The sequence below is a fragment of the Mustela erminea genome, chromosome 18 (assembly GCF_009829155.1).
Source record: "Mustela erminea isolate mMusErm1 chromosome 18, mMusErm1.Pri, whole genome shotgun sequence".
Taxonomy (NCBI): Eukaryota; Metazoa; Chordata; class Mammalia; order Carnivora; family Mustelidae; genus Mustela; species Mustela erminea.
The window spans coordinates 31,016,872-31,038,878 of record NC_045631.1 but is presented as its reverse complement, the minus strand read 5'-3'; the positions used below and the strand labels follow the sequence as shown (position 1 = coordinate 31,038,878).

The 22,007-nt window shown below is 39.6% G+C and overlaps 1 protein-coding gene and 1 long non-coding RNA gene across 4 annotated transcripts in view; one reads left to right on the top strand and one right to left on the bottom strand.

The window, feature by feature from the left end:
• The window catches only part of ANKFN1 (ankyrin repeat and fibronectin type III domain containing 1), a 489,950-nt gene that overhangs the window by 436,421 nt on the left and 31,522 nt on the right, over nucleotides 1-22,007 (top strand). For both annotated transcript variants that reach the window (XM_032320627.1, XM_032320628.1), the window contains 6 exons: nucleotides 249-381; nucleotides 857-973; nucleotides 7,313-7,528; nucleotides 16,677-16,843; nucleotides 19,489-19,639; nucleotides 21,243-21,411. In XM_032320627.1, coding sequence (XP_032176518.1) covers nucleotides 249-381; nucleotides 857-973; nucleotides 7,313-7,528; nucleotides 16,677-16,843; nucleotides 19,489-19,639; nucleotides 21,243-21,411 — 953 coding nt within the window. The remainder of the gene's footprint in view (nucleotides 1-248; nucleotides 382-856; nucleotides 974-7,312; nucleotides 7,529-16,676; nucleotides 16,844-19,488; nucleotides 19,640-21,242; nucleotides 21,412-22,007) is intronic.
• Nucleotides 1-22,007, bottom strand: part of LOC116577433 — a 69,965-nt gene that overhangs the window by 17,702 nt on the left and 30,256 nt on the right. The gene's annotated exons all lie outside the window — the stretch shown is intronic.

Below are 22,007 nucleotides of genomic sequence, written 5' to 3'. Positions count from 1 at the left end.
AATCAGCTGGTTTGGATTCTTAGTAGCAACATAATAGAAATTTCCCTTTTGTTATTAAAAGAGCATGAAATTCACTTTTCTCCTGAGAATTTGGGCAAGATAATAATTTTTCTGAGTTCTAGCCTGTGAACACATGATACTTAGCAGGACTATGCTCACAGGTATATTTTAAATGATCTTTTATCATGATTCAAGCTTGGCAGAAGAGACACTTGAAGACAATTCTTCATTTTGCTTTTTCTTTTTAGGGGACTCTACTTAGCCGTTATATTTTATTACAAAGACAATATGTTAGTCACCAATGAAGATCAAATACCAATTGTTGAAATTGATGACTCTCATACCAGTTCCATTACACAAGACTTTCTGTGGTTCACAAAGGTATACTGAGTTCTGATTTCATTTTTCCCCAGTTTGCACCAATGTTCCTGTGCATAAATCTCTGAAACCTTTGTTGAGCAGTCTCCAATGATCAAAGTATTGGGGTGGGAGTAAATTATCTCAAAGGTCTTCTTTCAGCCCTGATATGCCCTGTGCCATAAAAAAAATGTCAAAGTTGCATCTATGCTACATTTTCAAAGCAAAGAAGCTTGCATTCTGTCAGACTGTGTCTCCACTATTCTGAGTTATGGGATCATTTGGCAAAGACTAAAATGTGGATCTGACTATTTCATTAACATTCAGATCTTTTTCCAATTGGACAGAGATCAAAAAGTTGTTTTGCATGTATCTGAAAATGGACTGGAGAACAAACATCAGGGGTCAGGTTTCCTTTTCCCTGCTTTTTGCTTTGATGCCACAACCTAAATCATGTACTGGCTTGGATGATGATATGACCTCGTGACTTCTTTTGCAGCTGTCCTGTATGTGGGAAGATATAAGGTGGTTGAGACAAAGCGTACCTATCTCCATGTCCTCATCCACGGTGCTGCAAACTCGGCAGAAGATGCTCGCAGCAACGGCCCAGCTACAGGTGAGGGGCCAGGTTTCAACCCAGATTCCCAAGGAAATCTTAGAAAAGCTTGGTTAGTTCAGTTACCAAGCCCACCTGGAAAGGAAAAGGATGGGCTCCTTTCTCTTTCAGATCTCTAAGCATATAAAGACTTCTTATGCAGTCTGAGGTGCACATCTGTTCATGTTGGGAAACTGTGCCTTTGGCAATTTCCTGGACAAGGAGCAAGGGTCTCTCTTCAAGAGTCTAGGAGTGACCCCCTAAACAAGAGGTGAGACTTGAGTTCTGGATTTGATATTAATCAGTCAACTCAGTTCTCCTTTCTGGGTCTCAGTTTCATTACTTGCAAAATAAGAGGAGTTTGACTCGATCACAGGGGAAACCCTTGCTGCTCTGGCATCCTGTGCATCTAACTAGTGTATAGAGGTGGAAAAAGAGACTGGCAGATATTCTGAAGCATTTCTTGGCTTGATCTTTTGTTAAAGCATAGGAATTTGCATACATTTTTGCTTACTTTAAAAAAAAAAAAAAGAAAAGAAAGTTCTTAGAAGCTTACCTGTAATCCTGAATTTATTCATCCTTCCATATTATTAACCTAATAAGATCAGGTCCCCAAGCCATACAAGAATATTTGTAGCTTACAAAGCCCTTACTAGAAAAGACACTGAATTTTCACGAACTTCTTCTGGGCTTCCTTTCATTGTTTTCTAGTATTACCTGAATTTGTGGTTCTTAACTACATGAACTTGGAGCCTTTAAGAGATCACTGAGCCTTTATCAGCGATGGGTATTTACCTACAAAGCTGTCAGTTACATAAACCCCAGAAACACACATAACAGGAATCTATGTAAGCTGTGTTTGGCCAGGCCATACCAGCCAAGGCATAAAAATAGGATCATAACAACAAAAAAATATTTTTGTGGCTCCACCCCCACCAGCAATTACAGGAACTTCCATTTCTTGACCCACAAAATAATAAAAATTAAACACCTGAAATAGTAACAATTATTATGTTGCTATTCTAATTCTGAAAGGCAACTCTTATTTCTCCTGTGCTATACTCCACGCATCGACAGCTTACTGCCTGTGTGCTCAGTGGCCTCAGAGATTTTAGGAAACGATGCTCTGTATTTCAGCTCACTCTTAACTACAAAATGTTCTTCAACTCAAGGAAGAGCTCTTGCAGCTGGACCGCGATGACTGTACTGAATTCAGAGACCCCCTTCATCACTGACTAACTTGAGTTGGAACAAGCCCCTGTACCTCAAACTGCCCCTGCCTTTGGGTAAAGTTCATTCTCAGGAGGCTCTTTGAAACCTTATTTAAGTTCTTTCTTGGGAGATTTAGACACCTTAATGGACTCTTCATTAACTCATCATACAGCCTAGACGCGCTTGAGTCACAGACTGAACAAGCTTAGAATTTCAAATAGAACTCTTTATTCCTAGAACACGTTCATCTCGTATCAGTAACATGAGAAGGGTCTGGCTGTCACAGCCAGTGCAGCTAGATACTGAAGAGCCAAAGAGCAGCCAGGATGGTCAGTGTGCCCCTACTCAACTACTCTCATTGCATTAGCTCTTGGATTTTCCTGGCCCCCCAATATATTGACCCCTCCACTTTTCATACTTTATCAATTCCCTTCTGACCTCATTTCCTTCTTTGCCCAACTTAGATTCCTTGGCCCATCCTAATCACTCCCTTGAAAATATTCTAAATTTCTGGCCACTGTCTTCCCCTGCCATATTATTTACTTGGAAAAAATCTAAGCCTGGATGAATCCAAAATGTCTACACTGGAGGACTCGCACACTGTTGCATAAAAGTCACACACACAAAAAAAGGCGGGGGAGCTGTGTCATGGCTAGTTCATGGCTAATTCTCACATATAAGTTATCTAGTGATCACATGCCATTTCTCTACTAATTTCACTTTCCCAAACTATAAGGCAACTATTTAAAACCTCCTCCATTCTCTTACATCCCTATCCCTTCCCCACTCTCTCCAATCCTGTATCAGATGATAACTTCACTATATAGTTTGTTAAAAGAAAATGAGTGGGAATTCTTTTCCCACCACCAAGCTGAAAAGCTTCCTGGCATTGACCCCACTTTGTATTTCATTACTCCAATTCAATAGTATTGGTTGAATAAGTAAATATTGTCCAACCCTTGTACACCAGAGAGTATACCTAGGGGTACTCTATCTTATTTAAGAAAAAAAAAAAAAAGATCACAGAACTGTACCTCATGCCACAGTCACTACCTGGATAGTTCACCAGTCCTGCACAGTGACCAGTGCCTCAGAGTATTCAGCAACCAATTATCCTTTACAGTGTCCATGGAAGGCCAGAGCACTGCTATGCATTACCTCTCTACTTCACATTTCTATTTGCTTGCTTAAATAACAGAAGTCTTTGTCATTTTTTTTTTTTTTCTGGTGGGACCTATTGCCCAAACCTTTTGCTGATCTTTAGGATAAAAATATATAAAAATAATGAAGCCGCCTTTGATTTTTAGGCAGTGAGAAGGGATAACAGGCATACAAAATATTTCACAAGAGGAAGAAAACTGGATTTGGGGAGATTGCTACTGAATATTTTCGATCTCTCTGGTAATTGACATTTTCTGTGATGTTAAGAGGAAAGTAAAAATGCATTCTTAAATAGTTTGATTGGCATCAGTCATATATAAATCCTGTGCACCTACCTCTGGTTATCTAGCACTGTACTGCCCCCCCCCCCAGCATCACTACCACTGCCTAATTACTCCAGTTACATCAAAAGCCTCCAAAGTCACACTCTTGCTTCCAGTATTATATATACTGGAATACTTATATATTCCAGTATATTCTCCAATCCTTTCTTTACACTTCTGCCATGGTAGCCAATAAAAGATTCTGACCATGTCATGCCCTGACTCATGCTCTCTTAAGACTGGCTCAGACATTTTATCCCCATGGTCACCATCTTTCTCCTCCTGTTTTCACTACATACTGACTTCACCTTCATCACAGTGCATACCATACACTGTGCACCAGGTGCCTTGTAATCCAATTTCTGTTCTATAGTGAGGTTCTTTAATATATAATAATAAATAATAATATGAAACAACAACTTTCATTTCACAGAATACATGCCAGGCACCGTGATAAGTGCTTTACATCTATATCTAACTTAACCTCCACCACACCCTAATAAGAAAATAGCATTACTGATACTCACTTAACAGATGATGAAACTGAGGCCTCCAAAGGTTATATAACTTGCCCAAGCTTGCACTAATACGAAGTATCTAGATCTATATAACTCTAAAATCTACCTTTTTTCCAATACTTCATCATCTTATTATGCATTCACTTTCAAAAAGCAGACAAAAATTTAAAATAGGAGAAATTATCCATATTATAGCTTAAAAAGTAAAAGTAGTCTATTCTGTATCATTTGGAGCTGATTTAGGAGAAGTAGATTAGCTTTTATTGAAAAAAGGTAAATTATGAATTGATTAATATGACCTAAGCAGGAAGAAAGACAATTATCTGCCAGCATTTGGAGTAAAAAATAGTAAGATGAGAAAACCTGTAAGTGGCCAAGACCCCACACTATTTTTCCCACCCTTAGGAAAATGACAAGGTACCCAAAAGGCAAAAGTGTACATTGCTTGTATATTGAGGGGTATCCGAAATACCCTCAAAATACAGTAATCATCTGACACTGTAAATTGGGTTACATTAAACTTTCCTCTTCCATAGCTTTTAGAATTAGTACTAAGGATTAAAAGCCAGGTAACACTTAGAAATACCATGTCTTTTTCATTTTTCAAGAAGCGAGATAAAAGTTTCCCCATAATTTTATTCTCCTTTACAGGCCTTCATATCCAACTTTCCATGTCACCCCAAGCTGAATAAAGGTCTCTAAATAGTGTGCTTATCTAAGGCTTATTGATAGTCCTGTGATTTGTTCTGATTACAACCTAGATGCATTCCTGTGAGCCATCAGGTGGTTTTTATCCCTCTTTAACTTGTAGGATCCTCAGGGTTCCCAGATCTCCCAATCTTGGTTGCATAGCATGAAAAATATTAAGGTGGTTTTCCTTTAGGTCCTAAAGAATCCCAAATTTGCCCCCTTGGAACATGGTGGCAATTTATTTTCATAAAGATATTCTGCTCTGAAATTGGGCTCTCCCCAGAGCTAGTTCTCCAACCCAATTTGATGTCAATAAAGAATTTCAGGAAGACTTTCAGTGCTTTCTTATTCAAACTGTTGGTCAACATATCCAAAGATGATGGTGAACCACTGATGATAACTCTGCTTAAACACAACGACCACCACATTCAATGTCTCCCCACCAGCTTTAGTCCAAAATAAATCATATTTTCTACTGTCCTAATGAAAAAATGTTAATTCAGTCAAAAAAGACTAAATGAGCTATTAATATGTGCCAGGCACTGTGCAAGTAACCCAGAGACACAGAAATGAAACAACCATGAGCTCATGACATGTATACCAATCTGTAGGAAAACCAGAGTCACACTAAGATACAAGTTTCCACAGGAAACTATAGGGGACAAAGGAAGGGATGGTAAATTCTGAGAGAGTTGAGAAAGTCCTCCCAGAAAGGATGAAACCTAGGCAGAGTCCTGAAAAAGAGTAAGTGTAAGCCAGGATGGGATTCCAATCAGAGCATAAAGAAAGCCCATACCCTACTTGTATGAAGCTAGAGAGTTTACAGAATACTTTCTCATGCATTGTTTCACTTAATCCCCCAAACACTCTGTAAGGTAGGGATTAGCATAAGGGCTGACTCTTAATTTTAAATGATGAAACTCAGGGCCAGAGAGGGTAAAAAATTCTTCAGAAGGCTAAGAGTTAATGAACAGGAGCTACCCTGAAACTCAATACCAGTATAACTAAAGGCTTAGCAGCTGTGGCTGGTGGCTGCTAGAGCCAAGTTGAACTGGCTCAGGAGAGCCAACTGTTAAATATTCAGGAATTCTGAAAGCCTGTTGTCAAACTTTTGGTAGCTTGGTAGCTTTAAATTGGCTAGTGGCAGTGGGAGCATTTACACCACAGAAATGGGCCTATGGTACAAATCAGGCCCTCTTTTTTTTTTTTTTTTTTTGATAGCCAGTTTATCAGTTTATTTACCAGTATTACTTGGCAGCAAACTGCCTTTATATAAAACTGTATTACTACAGAGGGCTGGATGAAAAGCCTTAACCAATTAACTTCTCTAGACTTAGAAGTCACTTACTGAAAAGGAATAATCTGACTGAATGATTAGGTTAATTTAAAAAATAATGATCCCACAAATGTTTATATGTTAATAATTATTAATGAAATTTCTTACTTATGCGTCCAGTTCTAAAAAGGAAAAACAAAAGATATAAGACAGTCTCTACCTGGAAGAACATTCCTATGTCTTCATAGCTGTAGATATGGACCAGCTGGCTCATTCATTTTTAGGTCATCCGTTTCACTTTTCCAAGTTCTGGCTCTACTTTCGCTCTCCTGCTACCTGGTCATCAACATTTATCGGAGCTCACAAATGGCTGCTGGGAGTGCTGAGATGGTTTGTTTATATCTTTTAAAAATCACAGATACTCAAAGTAAAAGGGTATTTTATCCTATTCATCCAGTGTTCTAGGTTAGAAATCTTCAAGCCCTGCATATTTTAAAAATTCTGTTTATTTTAGTAATAAAAGTGGGCCCCTCCACATTTGATGTGGCATCTTTCTCCTCCTACCTTACTAAAAGTATTGTCTGCCTCAGTTGACCTAGCATACAAATAATTTTAATGTAATTTTAAATAAATAGAACCCCTGAAATTCAGATAAGTCAAACCAGGCCAATCTCCCAATTAAAGTATCTTGAAAGGAATGTGCAGCCATTTGGGGACCTGTACAATGTGCTACATTGTCAATTCACTTCTTCATTTTAAACAACCCCACTTCATACCAGCTTACTGTAGATCTCTTGAAAACTCCACAAGTGGCATACTTGAAATATCAGGCATTTTTCTTTAAAACATCTGGGATTCTCTTCAAGTGCTGGTAACTGAGGTCTATGGGCTGGTGTGTCTATGTGGGTAAGAGATATTTACAGATATTGAATTTGCTTAAAAAAACATAATTTTTGTGCCTCTTACTATAATCTTTGCAGGCTTATGGTGAAGAGATTTTCTTTGAGCTTCTGTTAAGTACATTTCTGTGGTGGCACATACTCTAGGTTTAAATTTGCTTTAAAAAAATTAAAAAAAACTTTTCAGAAATATCAGTTAATCATACAGTGTCTTTTGTTGCAGTTATGTTGCTTTGTTTGCACAGTATCATCCCAGCTACCAGAAATCTATTTGTTTCTAGAACTTACTTGGAACACACAACTTGGGAAGAGTTTACTATGAGCCCATTAAAGACCGGCACGGAAACATCCTCATAGTCACCATCAGGGAAGTGGAGATGCTTTATTCATTTTTTAATGGCAAATGGATGCAGATCTCAAAGCTCCAAAGCCAGAGGAAGTCTTTGTCAACACCTGAGGAGCCAACAGCCTTAGACATTTTACTGATCACCATCCAGGTAGGCAGTCTTTTGAGTTTTCTAATACTGCATATTTAAAGTTCCAAATACACTTGTTGAGACTCCAGTGAAATATACCAAGAGCCACTTACAAATGCAGTGATGAAGTGGAGAGGGCCCAGAGGTATTTCACGGCTTGTATCCCACACACAGAAAAGATTCAGAAGCTTATTTTTTATTTATCACTCTCCAGCTCTGGAATTCATCAAGCAATACAAGTGGTGGGCACTCCAAAAATACCCCTGACCGAAGAACCAACAAGAAACTTTGAGACAAATATTTGAGTAGGGGTCTATAGGTAGTATAATCAAAACATTAAACCAATACCTGAAGGGACTATAATAATACATTCCTGGACTGTGTGTGTGTGTGTGTGTGTAAAACCCTCTGAACAAAAACTCTTATCACCTATTTACTCATTTGTTCCATATAATGCTCCCCTGGGTCAGACAGGCATGATAAAGTCCATTATAGGAATGAAAGGACTGAGGCTCAAAGAAATTATACACAACATACGGCCATACAGAGAGGCAGAGTTAGTGAAGCTAATGAAGATCCAGCACAATTTAGCTCTTCGCCTGTACAAGCCCCTTCCAGTGCCCTGGCAGAGATCCCAACAATTTTATACTCTTCTCCTTAAAGAAGGCACCAAAAGGGATGCTGGGGTGGCTCAGTTGGTTGGGCGGCTGCCTTCGGCTCGGGTCATGATCCCAGGGTCCTGGGATTGAGTCCCACATTGGGCTCCTTGCTCAGCAGGGAGCCTGCTTCTCCCTCTGCCTCTGCCTGTGCTCACTCTCTCTGACAAAAATATAAATAAAATCTTAAAAAAAGAAAAAAAGAAGAAGAAGAAGAAGGAGGCACCAAAAATTGTATTCACTTCAGTCCCCACAAAACTTGCATTTGCCACTGGGCACACAGTGAGAAAATGGAGGGCTGAAACCTAAACTCAGATCTTCTTACTGGAATCAGGCTTCTTTCTGCCACATGACATCACATTCCTGGGCAGGAGTTAGGATTGCAGTCATGAGGGACTAGAAATGAAATAAAGGATTAAAGACTCACCAGAGACTGGAATAGCCACCAAAATTCAAAATTCAGGCAGCTTAGATCAAGACTCAGGCTGGCTGGCCAAACCAGGATAAAAAATACATCTGCTCCTGAGTCCAGTGCTCTCTCCATACCGTCACACCCCTCATGGGTTCTTATGTGAACATGGGCGTCACACTGTTTCTTTTTCTTTTTTTAAGCCCAGTCATGGGGATGAGTTCTATAGTACTCTGCAGTTAGGTGGTAAAGCTGGCAGAAACACCTTCCTTGATTGAGCCCTGTGCAACTGGTGGCGTATCTGTACAAGACAGCAACCCCAGAGTAAAGTGAAAGAAAGGGCTCTGTCCCACATAAACCCTAGCTTTGGTACATATAACCCTTTATGATCACCTTAAAAAGCTAAGCCACCAGCCCACTATCTTATTTTTTTTTTAATGTTTTTATTTATTTGCTTGACAGAGATCATAAGTAGGCAGAGAGGCAGGCAGAGAGAGAAGTGGAAGCAGGCTCCCTGCTGAGCAGAGAGCCTGATGCAGGGCTCGATCCCAGGACCCTGAGATCATGACCTGAGCTGAAGGCAGAGGCTCAACCCACTGAGCCACCAAGGAGCCCCCCACTATCTTATTTTCATTCCTCACTGAGAAGTGATTGATACAGTAATCTCACCTTTACTTTCCTTGTACTAGCCCAAACCAGAATGGAGTCCAGTGTAGCAAAGGTAAGCTAACTGGTCAAAGGCAATACCTCTGGCTTTGATTTTACAGAATTTGTGTTCATATGAAATTGATAGAGGGTGTGTGTGTGTGTATGTGTGCGTAGGAGATGGGGGCAGGGAACACAGACATATTTGTGGCTCCCCTCTTCACCCTTTATAAGCAAGTGCTAAAAGAAACATTTTAAAAATCATAATAAAGTGAGCTTTTATAGGGTGACTAATACACTAATCCCCTATAGGGATAAACTGGGGTCTGGGCTACCTTTGCTCCTAGAAACACAGCACAGGCCCCAGCATGATATAATACCTGGTTTCTCTTAGACTTATTACATTAAAAATGTGTTACAGGTGCAGAAAGATTCCAATCTGGCAAAAGGTTGTTAGAGAAGGAGACCAAAAATAGAGGCAAGATCAGGTTTCCACACAGATTCAAATGGAAAATTTACCCCCTCTGACTGGTACATTTCTGCTTGATGTCACTCCCACCCACCCCCACTCTCCTTCTCCTCCTACTTCTCTCTCCCCTCCTTCCATTCAGGTCTTACACTGAAGAGGAAATGGGGAATAAAACTACTGGGGCTGGTATCCAATCATGCCTAATTAAGTCAAGATTTGACCCTACCAACTCATCACAGAAGTAGTCACAAGTTTTGGTGTTTGCCCAAAGCAGGCTGGGTCACAAACCAGTCTCCTTTTATGGTTGGTAGAGTGATGACCACCAGACCTTCCGATGGGAGGCTTAGGCTTTTTCCTGCCATATCACAACACATACTAAGGCACCACTTTGGAACCTGGCTGGCTGGGTATGATTCCTGACTCCACCTTGTCTAGTTATATGACTAGGGCAAGTTACTTAATTTTTGATCTCTCATATTTCGTCCTCTGCAAAAAACTATTTCACAGGATTTGAATGAAGATTAAACGAGTTAATACATAAAGCATTAGAAGAGTAGCAAAAGTGAGCACTAAAATAAATGTTAGTGATTGTTATTATTTCTCTACTCAGAAAAATCCAAATAATGCTTGGCCCTCCTCAGAGCATACCTAGGCCATACCCTCCCACAGACCCTAGAACTGGCTGAGTCATCCCTTGGGGCATTACACCACTCTGTCTATTTTTCCATAAGAACTAAGGAAAAGTTGCATAAAAACTGTATGATCTGCAATGGGGTTTTCAAAACAGGTAAGGGCTCTAACAAAATCTGGGTCCATAACTAATCTACTAATCTGTAGGGCCCCGAGGAAGCTCCAGGGTCTAACACTCTCAAATTCCTGATCCTCTCAAGTCCCAGATCTTCATTGCAGGCCTTTCTCATATCTAGAAGGAAGAAATCCTTAAAGAAAAAAAAGACAGACAGAAAGGGGGGGAGGGGAGGGATGAAGGAAGCAATCCTCTCCACACGCGTCTAGGAAAAAGAGAGTTATTATGAACAAATTAGAGTCCCTCTGAGCAAACTAATTGGCAATGAGAGTATTTCCAATAGGGAGACCCCTCTCAGGTGCTGAGTTACTCAGACATTGATCTCCTGGGTCACCTTAATAACTGGAAACTTCACAGGTGAACTCTTCTTGAAGATTAATCTTTCACATTAGTACTATCTTTTCAAGTTTATAAACACTTTGTCACATCTATAATATCATTTGATCTTTGTGAAAACCCAGTGAGATTGGGCAGTTTTATTCACATCTGTGAGTGTGTCCCACTCAAAGATGAAGCTACAGATTTCAGGGAAATAACTCCTCAAGGTCATATCAGCCAAAAAGCAGCATAGGAGAAACTAGGACCCAAATTTCCTGACTCCTAGTCAGGTACCCTTCCCATTCTGCCATACTGCTTTACATGCCCTCTCTCTCCCCTTCTTTGAATCCTTGGAAAATAGGTATAATCTTAGAGAAAGCCTGTGAAGTTTGCCGCCTCCTCCTCAGGCATTCCTTGTCACCCTGTGCCTCCTCACACCTGTGATGCCCAAGACCTACTATTTTTTCTGCCCTTCTCTGTTGTTTCTTTTTTCCAACACATTCCTGCTCTTTCTACCTCCATGAAGTCCCTAAAACATGGGAATCAAAAACTGTAGGAATCAAGAAGATGAATGAAAGTAAGCCAGTTGACCTGGATATGAGAAACAACTGGGTTCACACAAAAGCCTGTTTAGAATGTTCATAGCAGAATTATTCAAGTAGCAAACAGTGGGAATGACCAAATGCCCAACAACTAATGAATGGATAAACCAAAGTGGTATATCCATAAATGGAATATTATTCAGCCATAAAAATGAGCGAAGCACTGATCCATGCTGCAAAGTGGATGAACGCTGAAGACATTACCCTAAGTGAAAGAAGCCAGGCACGAAATGCCACATATTATACAATTCCCTTTATACGAAACATCCAGAACATGCAAATCCACAGAGACAGAAAGTAGATGAGTAGTTCCAGGGGCAAAGGGAGGAGGGACTAGGGCATGACAGCTAATGAATGCCAGGCTTCTTTGTGGAGTGATGAAAATGGTCTGGAATTGGGTAGTGGTGATAGTCACACAAGCTTGTGAACATAGGAAAATAACCACAGAATCTCACACTTTAAAAGGGTGAATGTTATAGTATATTAATTACATCTCAAAAAAAAGAGAAAGAAAACAAGCAGAAGCAACAGAGACTAATCTGGAGGGCCCTTGTCCCATCTAAAGACCCCACTCAGCCTCATCTAACTACAGTGGAAGAACGTGGTCCCAATGTTGAAATGTTTTCCAGTTTTTAAAGAGAAGTTGGAAAATCTATAGAGTTTTGAATTAAATCTCTTTATTGTTAAAGGTTAGAAAATAATTTAGAAAATTTAAATTCTTGGGGCACCTGGGTGGTTCAGTCCATTGAGCATCTGCCTTTTGGCCCAGGTCATGATCCCAGCATCCTGGGATGGAGACGGAGTCAGGCTCCCTGCTCAGTGGAGAGTCTGTTTCTCCCTCTGCCCCTCCCCCTGCCACTCATGCTCTCTCTCAAATAAATAAAATCTTTAAAAATTTTTTTAAAAATTTTTGCAGTCCATATAATCTTGGGCCCACAAAGACCCAGGCCACCATTTTATGACCTTTGCTATCCCTGGACAATTCAGTTTCTATTCTCTCTGCAATGAAACAAAAGCCCTGTAGTTACTAGAAAAGCATCTATCATTCTTCTAACAAGCTCTTAGGATACCTGCTCAAGGGAGGGTGGTTGGATAGATCCTTACTGGTCTACCAGGAAGGTATGCTACCAACATAGTATATTCTCTTCAAGAGGCCCAGCCCCAGATTCCACTACCTCTGGGCCTCTCACTTCATATTTAATAAACATTTTTTCAGCACCAGCTAGGTGCCAGGAACCCTTCTAGGTGCTATAGGAAAAACAAATGAGTAAGTCAAGGTCCCTGCTCTCAAGGAGTTCAGTCAAGGGAGGGAGACAGACTTGTAAACAAATCAAGGTAATACAAGGCAGAATTAAACCAGAGCCTGATAGCAGTACAAACAGTGTACTATGGGAGCACAGACAAAGCAGCTATTAATTCTCCCTGGAAATATCAGGGAAGGCGTTGTAGAAGAGGTGACATTTGGCTGAGCCATGAAAGGTAAATTAAGTTCACAGGTGGAGGAAAAAAAGAGAAAAAGAGAGGATAGGAAGGAAAGAGGAGAGAGGGAGGGAGAAAAGAAGGAAGGAAGTGAGGGAGGGAAGAAGGAAGGAAGAATAAAGAGAATTAAATAGAGGGCATGGTAGAGAAATGAGGCGTAAGGAAATGGAAGAGTAGATATAACCCTCCCTTGGGCTCACAATGGATATTATACAACCCTTGTCACCTTGAGTTAGAAAAATTTGCTACGTGTCTCTCTCACACATGGAAATCTGAGTTCCATGAAAGGGAAGATCACATCTCACTGATGTCATTAATATTCTCGCACAACACCCTTGATACACAATAGGTGCCCAATAAAAGTTGTCGAGTGAGTGAATTCATGAACCAACAGAATGAAAGAAGAGACATTGGGATATGTCTGAGGAAGGAAAAAACAATATATTTTGGCTGGAGATAAGAGACACAACTGGACCGTAATGAAACTAATGGCTAGATAAACAGGTTAGAAGTCAAATCAGGCACTATATGGGCCCTAAGGCTTTGGATTTGGTTTAGAAGTCCTTCCTAGTGTACCTAAGATTATATGAATGGGACAGTTTCTTTCTCTTCCCATACATTTCTCAGGCTCTAAAAACAATCTGACTAATGAAGGATAAATGACTATGAAAGGCAGGAAAACACAGGCAGATGCTCAGTCAGTTCAGTCAGTCCTTTTAAAAAAGTGAACAAAAGAGTAAATTACTCCATTTAAGAATGGTGTTGGTTTTTACGAACCACAGTGTCTTCCTAACTCTCATTCTATTTGTGGTTAGTTCTAACCCCCACATGTTTTTCTCTTATATCCATCCTGTATTTGTTTTCCTGGGTTTGGGTCTTTACAAAGACATTTTCTTATTAAGTTTCAACTCTAATTATGATAGCTTATTTTTCCAGTGCATAGGATCATTCAGAGCTTTATTACTATTTTCTAGAAAATCAAAACCACAACAAATTTGGGACCCACCATTTTGATACACACATTCTTCATTTCTTTGTCTGAAACATCAATAAATAAGCTAAAGAGACAGGCCCTCAATAAGCTAAAGAGACAGGCCCTCAGGACAAGTCCCTATAGGGCCATCACTCAACATATCTACTGTTCCCACACCACCTCCATCATCCACAAATCTTCAACCCAGATAGTCAGCCTATTAAAGTAATGTGGTCAAGATTCTACTTTTGCCAGATTATCTAGTGAAACAGATCACACTGGAGACTTCTCCCTGGTCTATGGATTCTGCTCTTTTGTTACTGGAAATTAACATTGTCTGTATGATTTGCCCTTCACAAAACCATGATGACTCCTATTTAAAAGTGTCTCAGGATTCCTGGGTAACTGAAAATTGATTATTTGATGGTTCATTCTCATTTTATTCAAAGATCAATAAGTTGGTGGTCTTTAATTACCAGGGTCATCTGTGTGTCTCTCCTTCCTGTTTAAAGATAGGTATATTTGCCCTTTTCTAGTCTCTAGGGACTTTTCCAGTTCCCCATCACTTCTCAAAAATAATGACCTGTGGGTTTGTGGCCACATCTGCTTGTACAGCAAGTATCTCTAGGGTGCATATTATCCAGTTCTGCTGATCTGAATACTTCCATTTCCCCTTCTCTCATTTGTTTCTCTTATTACATGTTCATTTCTCAAAATTTCACTTTGACTGAACTTTCTCCAATCCACTCCTGTGATCTTTTGTAAAGAGGTAAGATAGGAGAAATCAGAAAGTTCTGCCTTATCCATCTCCTGACATTAATAAAAATTCCTTCCTTCTTGAACACAAAATCCAATTTTTCTAATCTTTTTTTTTTGCCAAATATCATAAAAGTTATTTAGCCTTTGCTTTTCTGTACCTGCTAGTTATGCCTTCCTCCCAACTGTGACCATGCTTATTTTGTCCCTCTTCTGCTATTCTCCTATGTTCTGGCTTAGGGACCTGTCCTGACTTTCACATGTTGTGTATCTACTATATACAGAAATAGCACTGGGTACTAAGGACACAAAGCAATAGAAAACATAGTACTGCAATTAATTTCATAGCCTGGTTCAAGAAAAGAACATAAAAGAGGAAAAATAGTATGTACTCCTTCCTCTGTATGCCTCCATTGCCTCTATTATAAGACCGATTTCAGAATATTGTGGTCATTTGTTTACTCATCTGTCTTTTTCAACCTTCTCAAAAGTAGGGATCACATAATGTTCACCTGAAACCTCAGTGTCTCCTGTAGTGCCTGGAACTCAGTATGTTTGATAAAGGATAGGACAGAGGAGATGATACACAATAGCATATGGTAGATGTTGCAGATCATGAATTCCACAAAGGAGGGATCACTCCTTCAGAGTATACAGGTCAAGGAAGGCTTCATATCTCTCTGTTCCATATAGAATTCTGTACAAGTTTAAATGTTTGATTTTCTCTTCCTTTTAATTTTCCCTGCATTTCCTTCTTTTCACTCCCTCAGAAAACCAGGCTACATTCCGGCCTATACAAATGCTTACCCGACTCATCACTTCTAACTGTTTCAATTCCCCCAGTGCCCAAAGGTTGAAAAAGGTCTTAACTACTGATACATATTTCTACTTACTCACTCTCTGAGTTCCTGCAGTTGTATAGGGAAGCAGAAGTCACCACAAAAAAAGTTCACCGGAGAGCCGACCACACATAAAACACGACCCCACTCAAACATCCCTCCGCGCTCACTAGGCTGGCACTTGCTCTTGCACCTATAGCTTCACTCAGTCTCTGCTGCCTGGGGAATATTATGATGTGAAAATACAATGCAAATTCCAGGCAAATCTATTACAAGACAAATTTTAAAATCTTGTAAAAGATACAGAATTTCTTAAAGCTGATGAAGATGATGCGGAGACCTGATCGAATCACAGGCAAAGCTACTGCCAATTGAGAATCTAGCAGTGGCAGGCCAGTTAACAACTGAAGAACACAAAATGAACAAGAATCCTAGGAGAATGACCTGAATATCAACATTTTTTAAAAGCCAGGGAAAAGATATGAAGACTTCAAATACTCTTGCGAAAATATCCTCTTAATGATCATGTTGTATAAGTTAAACATGAGGAATAGCATTTCAGCTATCAGACAATTTAGCCTAAAACACTAAGCCCCCCCAAAAAAAGGGAATCAATACTTGATTCTTTCTTCATCCTCAGAATTAAGTGTTAATAATGTAAGATAAACAAACCTGTTGCTATTACTTTTGTTTCATTTTTCAAGATAAAGAATCAACCAAGTCATTTTCTAATTACCATAAAATTTTGATCCAATTTTAAACTATGTCATTCAGTAATAAGACTTTTCCTAGATACCAATTATTCGGAAATAATGAGGCTTCCTGTACTGCTTTGTCAGCTTTGACACTTGCAAATTTCTGTTTCCCCCAGCTAAACAATTAGCCCTGCAAGGACAGAAATTATGAATTCTAGTTTTTTAGTTTCCCATTCCCAGTCACAATCCATACACCTATCCTGGCTCTGAAAACTGAGGGAAATAGGAGGCATGCAGGCTATATTAATGACTAATTACTTGACTTGGAGGATAATTCTCCTGAAGATAAGCTTGCCTGTACCACCAACATGTCCTTAACATTCATGGTGGTATCCAAGGCTTCTTACCTAATTGCTTAGCTAGAGCTCCTTTCATTTATGACATTGTGTACCTAAGAAAGGAAAAAGTTTTGAGATTACCTTTTCAAGGTGTTCTATGTGTTGTTTTGTTCTTTACCCTACAGGATATTCTCTCTTATCACAAAAGGAGTCATCAGCGTCTCTCTCCTGGATTATATCTGGGTTACCTAAAGCTGTGTAGCTCTGTGGATCAGATCAAAGTTCTGGTTACCCAAAAGTTGCCCAACATTCTCTGCCACGTGAAGATCCGTGAAAACAATAACATTTCCAAGTAAGTTGTGAGGAATCCAGATTTCCTTGTGATGAAACCATGGCTCAAGTGATGGGTTTGATGAGTCAGAAGCAAACTGATACTTAGTTTCTGTAGTTTCTATGATGAGATGTCCCCAGGTGCCAGTACACCGGGGCAGAGGCTTAGCTGCATTTTAGCATTAGGATAAGGAGGTTTTGTGGTGATGGTTGGTGGAAGGAGTGAGCCCATGAAGGAGATGCACACTCCTTACACTTCCTCTCTATGGTATTCATCAGGCAACCACCAATACTCAACTCGTTAATGAATAAATGCCCTTTTCTTTTAACATTCTATTTCTGGTATCTTTTCTTCACAACTTAGTCATTTTTTTTTTTTTTTTTTAAGTATCACTTGTAGAAATGGGTTCTGGTAGAGCAATTTCCCCTTAAAGAATCCTCCTGTGCTCAGTGTCCCCACCCCTAACCCTCTGGCCTGAGGACTGTATGTTTCCTGTACTCTTTATGGTTCTCTAAAGAAGAAAAAAAGTAACAAGGCCTGTGCTTCTGGAAACTGCTCCACGGTTTGGCATTATGGTGAATTACCCTGTTAGCTTTGGGAAAGCTGCCCAATCTTGGTAATCTGGCTCAGATTTACAACTAGCCCTTCAGAAGGCCTCTGAAAATCTACTATAATAAACTGAATTGTGCTCAACCTGAAAAAAAGGACAGAATAGATAAGAACTCTTGAGCCTTTATCAGGCTTCACAGTACAAATTAGATGTGCAGATTCTAGTTACAGCTATGGATTTGCTTAACCAAAAGGCATTCTAATTCAGTCACTTAAAATTTGATCCATAAAGTGACAGTAGCTTATTAACTGTAGTGTATTGTTTATTAAATACTATTTGATGACAACAAAGGAAATGATGATGGGCTCTTCAAAGAACTCACTAGCTGCCATATTCTCATCTTTCAACTATTCAACTACACCCAGACCTTAAGTCTGCCATCTGGTGGTCACTTCTACATCAACTTTGGTTATCTTATCAATCCTTCCCAAGAGGTTAGTTACATGGCTCACTTGTGGGTTGGCTCAGCAATGGTTACTTTCATCCATTTTCTAGATTTGTGTCTTAAAGGTTTAGACTCTATATGTTAGTGGTTATACCAACTAATTTCCCCTTGACAAGGATCCAAGTTTCATTTTTACAGAAGATTCCAGTAGCCTTCACTCTTGCCAGTTCCATCTCATCCTCATCCTTATAGACTAACCTGCTTAGATAGTGGTAGATGGTTCATGGTATTCTACTTGTAATTTATTCTCTAACTTGATTATAGATGCTATTTTAGCAGTGTGCTCCTTTAGGTTTTGTGAATGCTTGTGCTAGTCAGAACCCCCTCATTTAGTTCAATATCAGTGATGGGAGAAAAGAAACAACTCCCAAGCAGGTCCTCCAAGATTTCAATTTGTGAAGCCAAGAGGATGCCCAGATTGAAATAGGATTTAATTTTTATTTTGTTTCTCTTATTGGGACAATAGGGTAGATTCTCCATAGTATTTTCCAGTGTAGGAATTAAAAGGAAACAGATACCCTGAACACAGAAACTTTTTTAAGAGGATAGTTTGTTAAAAGAGATTGTTTTCTGATGAAAAGCTCATGTCATAATCAACTTCATTTTCTGACACAAAGACTGGAGCCCAGGCTGGTATAGCCCACTGGAGAGAGCCCTCAGAATGTTTTCATGCGGGTGGAAACATATGTTAGCACCTCCTCTCTTTCTGTGCCCCAAGAGGAGGGCTTCCCTTCACTCTCTAGCCTGCTCCTAAGAGCATATTGCTGCTCCCTGTACAGTTAGAAAGAGGAGAAACTGGGCCAAATGAACGTGTTTAGAGACTTGTGCTAGCTAGCATACCTGTGGAAACAGTGTTCCCAGGAAGCATTTACCTTGATCTTTCTAAGCTCCTTTTGAAGAACAGCCTTTGGGGGACAAACCAGATGTGTTTTCTCCCACCATCATTCTTTTCCCCTCCCTTCTGCATGACATTTGGAAAAGTTCATTAGGAAGGATTACAGAGCACGCAGAATAAAGACACAGATGACTGGTTTGAAAGGAGGATGGAAGCAGTGATGTGTGTCCCCTGGTTCCTTTTATTGGAATTGTCTGGTGTTCCTGTTTGTGATTCTCCTCAAGCTCTTGGAAGGGGTAAGAAACCAAAATAGTCCCCACGATTACAACAGGCCAGGGTTGAAATGTGCCATGTGGTTTGTTGCCTGAGTTGGACCAGAGTCCTGTGGTTACCCAACTGCTGAATTAACCAGCAGATGCCCCTGTGGTAAAATGTAGGGCCTTAGAACTTACAGAGGATCTTCAGGGAAAGAAAAATGAAGACAGTCAGGAAATTACTACCAAATATTTCAAAGCTCCAATCTCAGAAACTGATTGATAAAAATTAGACCTGCTGTTCTGAGGTGTATACGGTTGGATAGGTGAACTAATCTTAAATTAGCAAAAGCTCTTTTAAAATTCCATTTGGGTGGCAAAAAATTCAAATTTCATGAATTGTATTGAGTTTTAGCCACCAAAAATTGGTTATCCAGGTTCTGGACATATACAGTAAAAATGTTCTGAGCTGTGTTCTGAACTTTTGTTAAATTTCTAATTTTAACTTGACTCAACATACAGAGAGGAGTGGGAATGGGTCCAAAAGCTTTCTGGCTCTGAATCTATGGAAAGTGTGGATCATACTTCTGACTGCCCCATGCAATTGTTCTTCTACGAGCTCCAGATGGCAGTGAAAGCCCTCCTTAAGCAGATCAATACACCTTTACACCAGGTACTAGTCTTTACCATTTTTATCTTCTTTTATGGCTAATGGAAACTGCATTGTGTATAAAACTTCAGAAGTTTAAAAAATATATATGAGTTCATTTTCAGTGATTTAAATACCACTTTGCACATGCTATACACTTTGAATTTGACACCTACAAGTGGACACAGACTCCACTTCTGCCCCTTTTCTCTATCTCCTGCATGTTGACCTCTTCCACAGCTCCTGGACCCGGCTTTATTGTGGTCTGGTCAAGCAAGGAAAAATAATTCACTAGTCCACCTTGAAAAGACACCAAGTCTCAGCTTCGGGATAGCACAAGTCAAGGAGAATAAATAAATAGGTATACACTTAGATATACAAATTATTTATCTAAGAACAGCAGATTGGTGGTAGTATAACTTACAGCACTGGCAAGGTTATGCCATGGCTATCTTTTCACAAATAGAGAAATTTTCACAAATAGAGAATTTCACAAACAGAGAAATAGAGAATTTGCTGTCACAAATAGAGAAATTATCATCTTATCTAAATCGAAAGGTGCAAATCTAACCTCCACTAATAAGCAACTTCAGGAAAAACTGTTGGCACAGAAGAGAACAGTAAAAGTTTATTAGGCTCTGTCTAGTAAGTTAACATGATGTAGCATTAGGCTGAATTCATTTCTCGTCTTTTTTTTTTTCTTTCTTTTTGGCCTAGGTTCACCATTTCCCCATACCCAGCACACACACACATACACACACATACACAACACACAAAATCAACCAAGTTTAGCCTATAAACAGGAAGCCCATCACAGGAGTAACTGGCTCTCTTAAATAACAGAGCAACAACCCAGAATTGGCCCCTGACCTATGGTCACAGGGACATAGATTAGAGACTCTAAGAGTGTTCTTCCATTGCGGTACTGCTCAGATTTTAAGTCAGTACTGCAAGGTTAGTCCAAAACAGCCAACAATCATGAAGAATAAATTGCACAAGATGCCATAAAGGCACTAGGGGAGAAACTGGATTATTCCAGGGGTGGCCATGTACTCAGGAGGAGAAAAAAACACACCAGCTCTACTTGTGACAGTAGATACTATTAAAGGGTTTCTTGAGCTTAGCAGGTTTGAAGCAGCTCATATTTCATTGGTGACTCTTGGGCTACATACACATGTTGGGAGAGGGCTGCCTAACTGCCTAAGAGTGCATACAACTTTTTTTTTTTTTTTTGGATACTTGTAAAATTTTTTCAACCCTTGGCCAGAAACTACATTTTTCCCCTTTAACCAACTTAAATTGAAACTAGTAGATTTTTAATTCAATCCATTTTTGTTGCTTCATGTAATTATATTCATCATTTTGAAAAACCCACAGAATGCAATCATTTTCTGCTTTTATAAGAAGCATAAATGTTGTTTTCAGAGTTTATGTGGAACATTACTGCCTTAAATCTTGATTTTATATAGCATTATTAAATGGGCTGAACCCTAATATTTATGTTGTATAAAAATTCCAAGCTTGAAGTCGTGTAATTTTGTTAGATGTTTTATGCCAGTTTGGTGTTGTTTATGTAAGTGCCATGTTGTAACTCTCCTATTTTTCCTCCGCGCGTGTCCCTCTGCAGGCAAGGAACTTCCGCCTCTACACACAGGAGGTGTTGGAAATGGGTCACAATGTGTCCTTTCTTCTCCTGCTCCCTGCCTCAGACGACGTCTGTACAGCCCCAGGACAGAATAATCCTTACACCCCACACTCAGGGTTTCTTAACCTCCCTCTTCAGATGTTTGAACTTGGTATAGTAGCTTGTTTCACCTAGAAATATTAACCCAGCCTCCTTATAATAAAATCACAAAGTTATATCTGTTCCCCCTTGTCCCAGTGGAGGGTCAATAAATCACATGATGGCTTTGGCAACAACCCTTCCTAGAACTGTGTACAAGTCTGAGAGAAAGCAAAGCTCCAAGACTATGTGCCTGAGCAATAATTATTGAAACCTAGCTAAGGTCCAATGGAGAGGAGGGAATTCTAAACAGAGTGTTCAGTTATCAGGCTGCAGTTCTTGCCTTCACTTTGCTTTCTTAAAACATAAGTACAAGAACTGATGTTTTCATGAAAAGCACTGCCCCTTCTCTCTCTCTTTCTCACCTCCAAATGGGAAAAAAAAATAGTGAAATTAAAATGTAAAGTGCGTATCACTCTGGAGGAAAAAAAAGTCAATGTAGTGCTGATTTATTAAACAGACTCTAATATTAAACAGGCTCTAGATTTCTAGCAGACCATTTGAGAAAATAGCATCCCAGGATGCCGTGTTGTGATTATAATGTGGGATTCTGAATGGTGGAAGATCTTGTCCTGACTTTCAAAAATGAATAGCCTGGGCCCCAGTTTC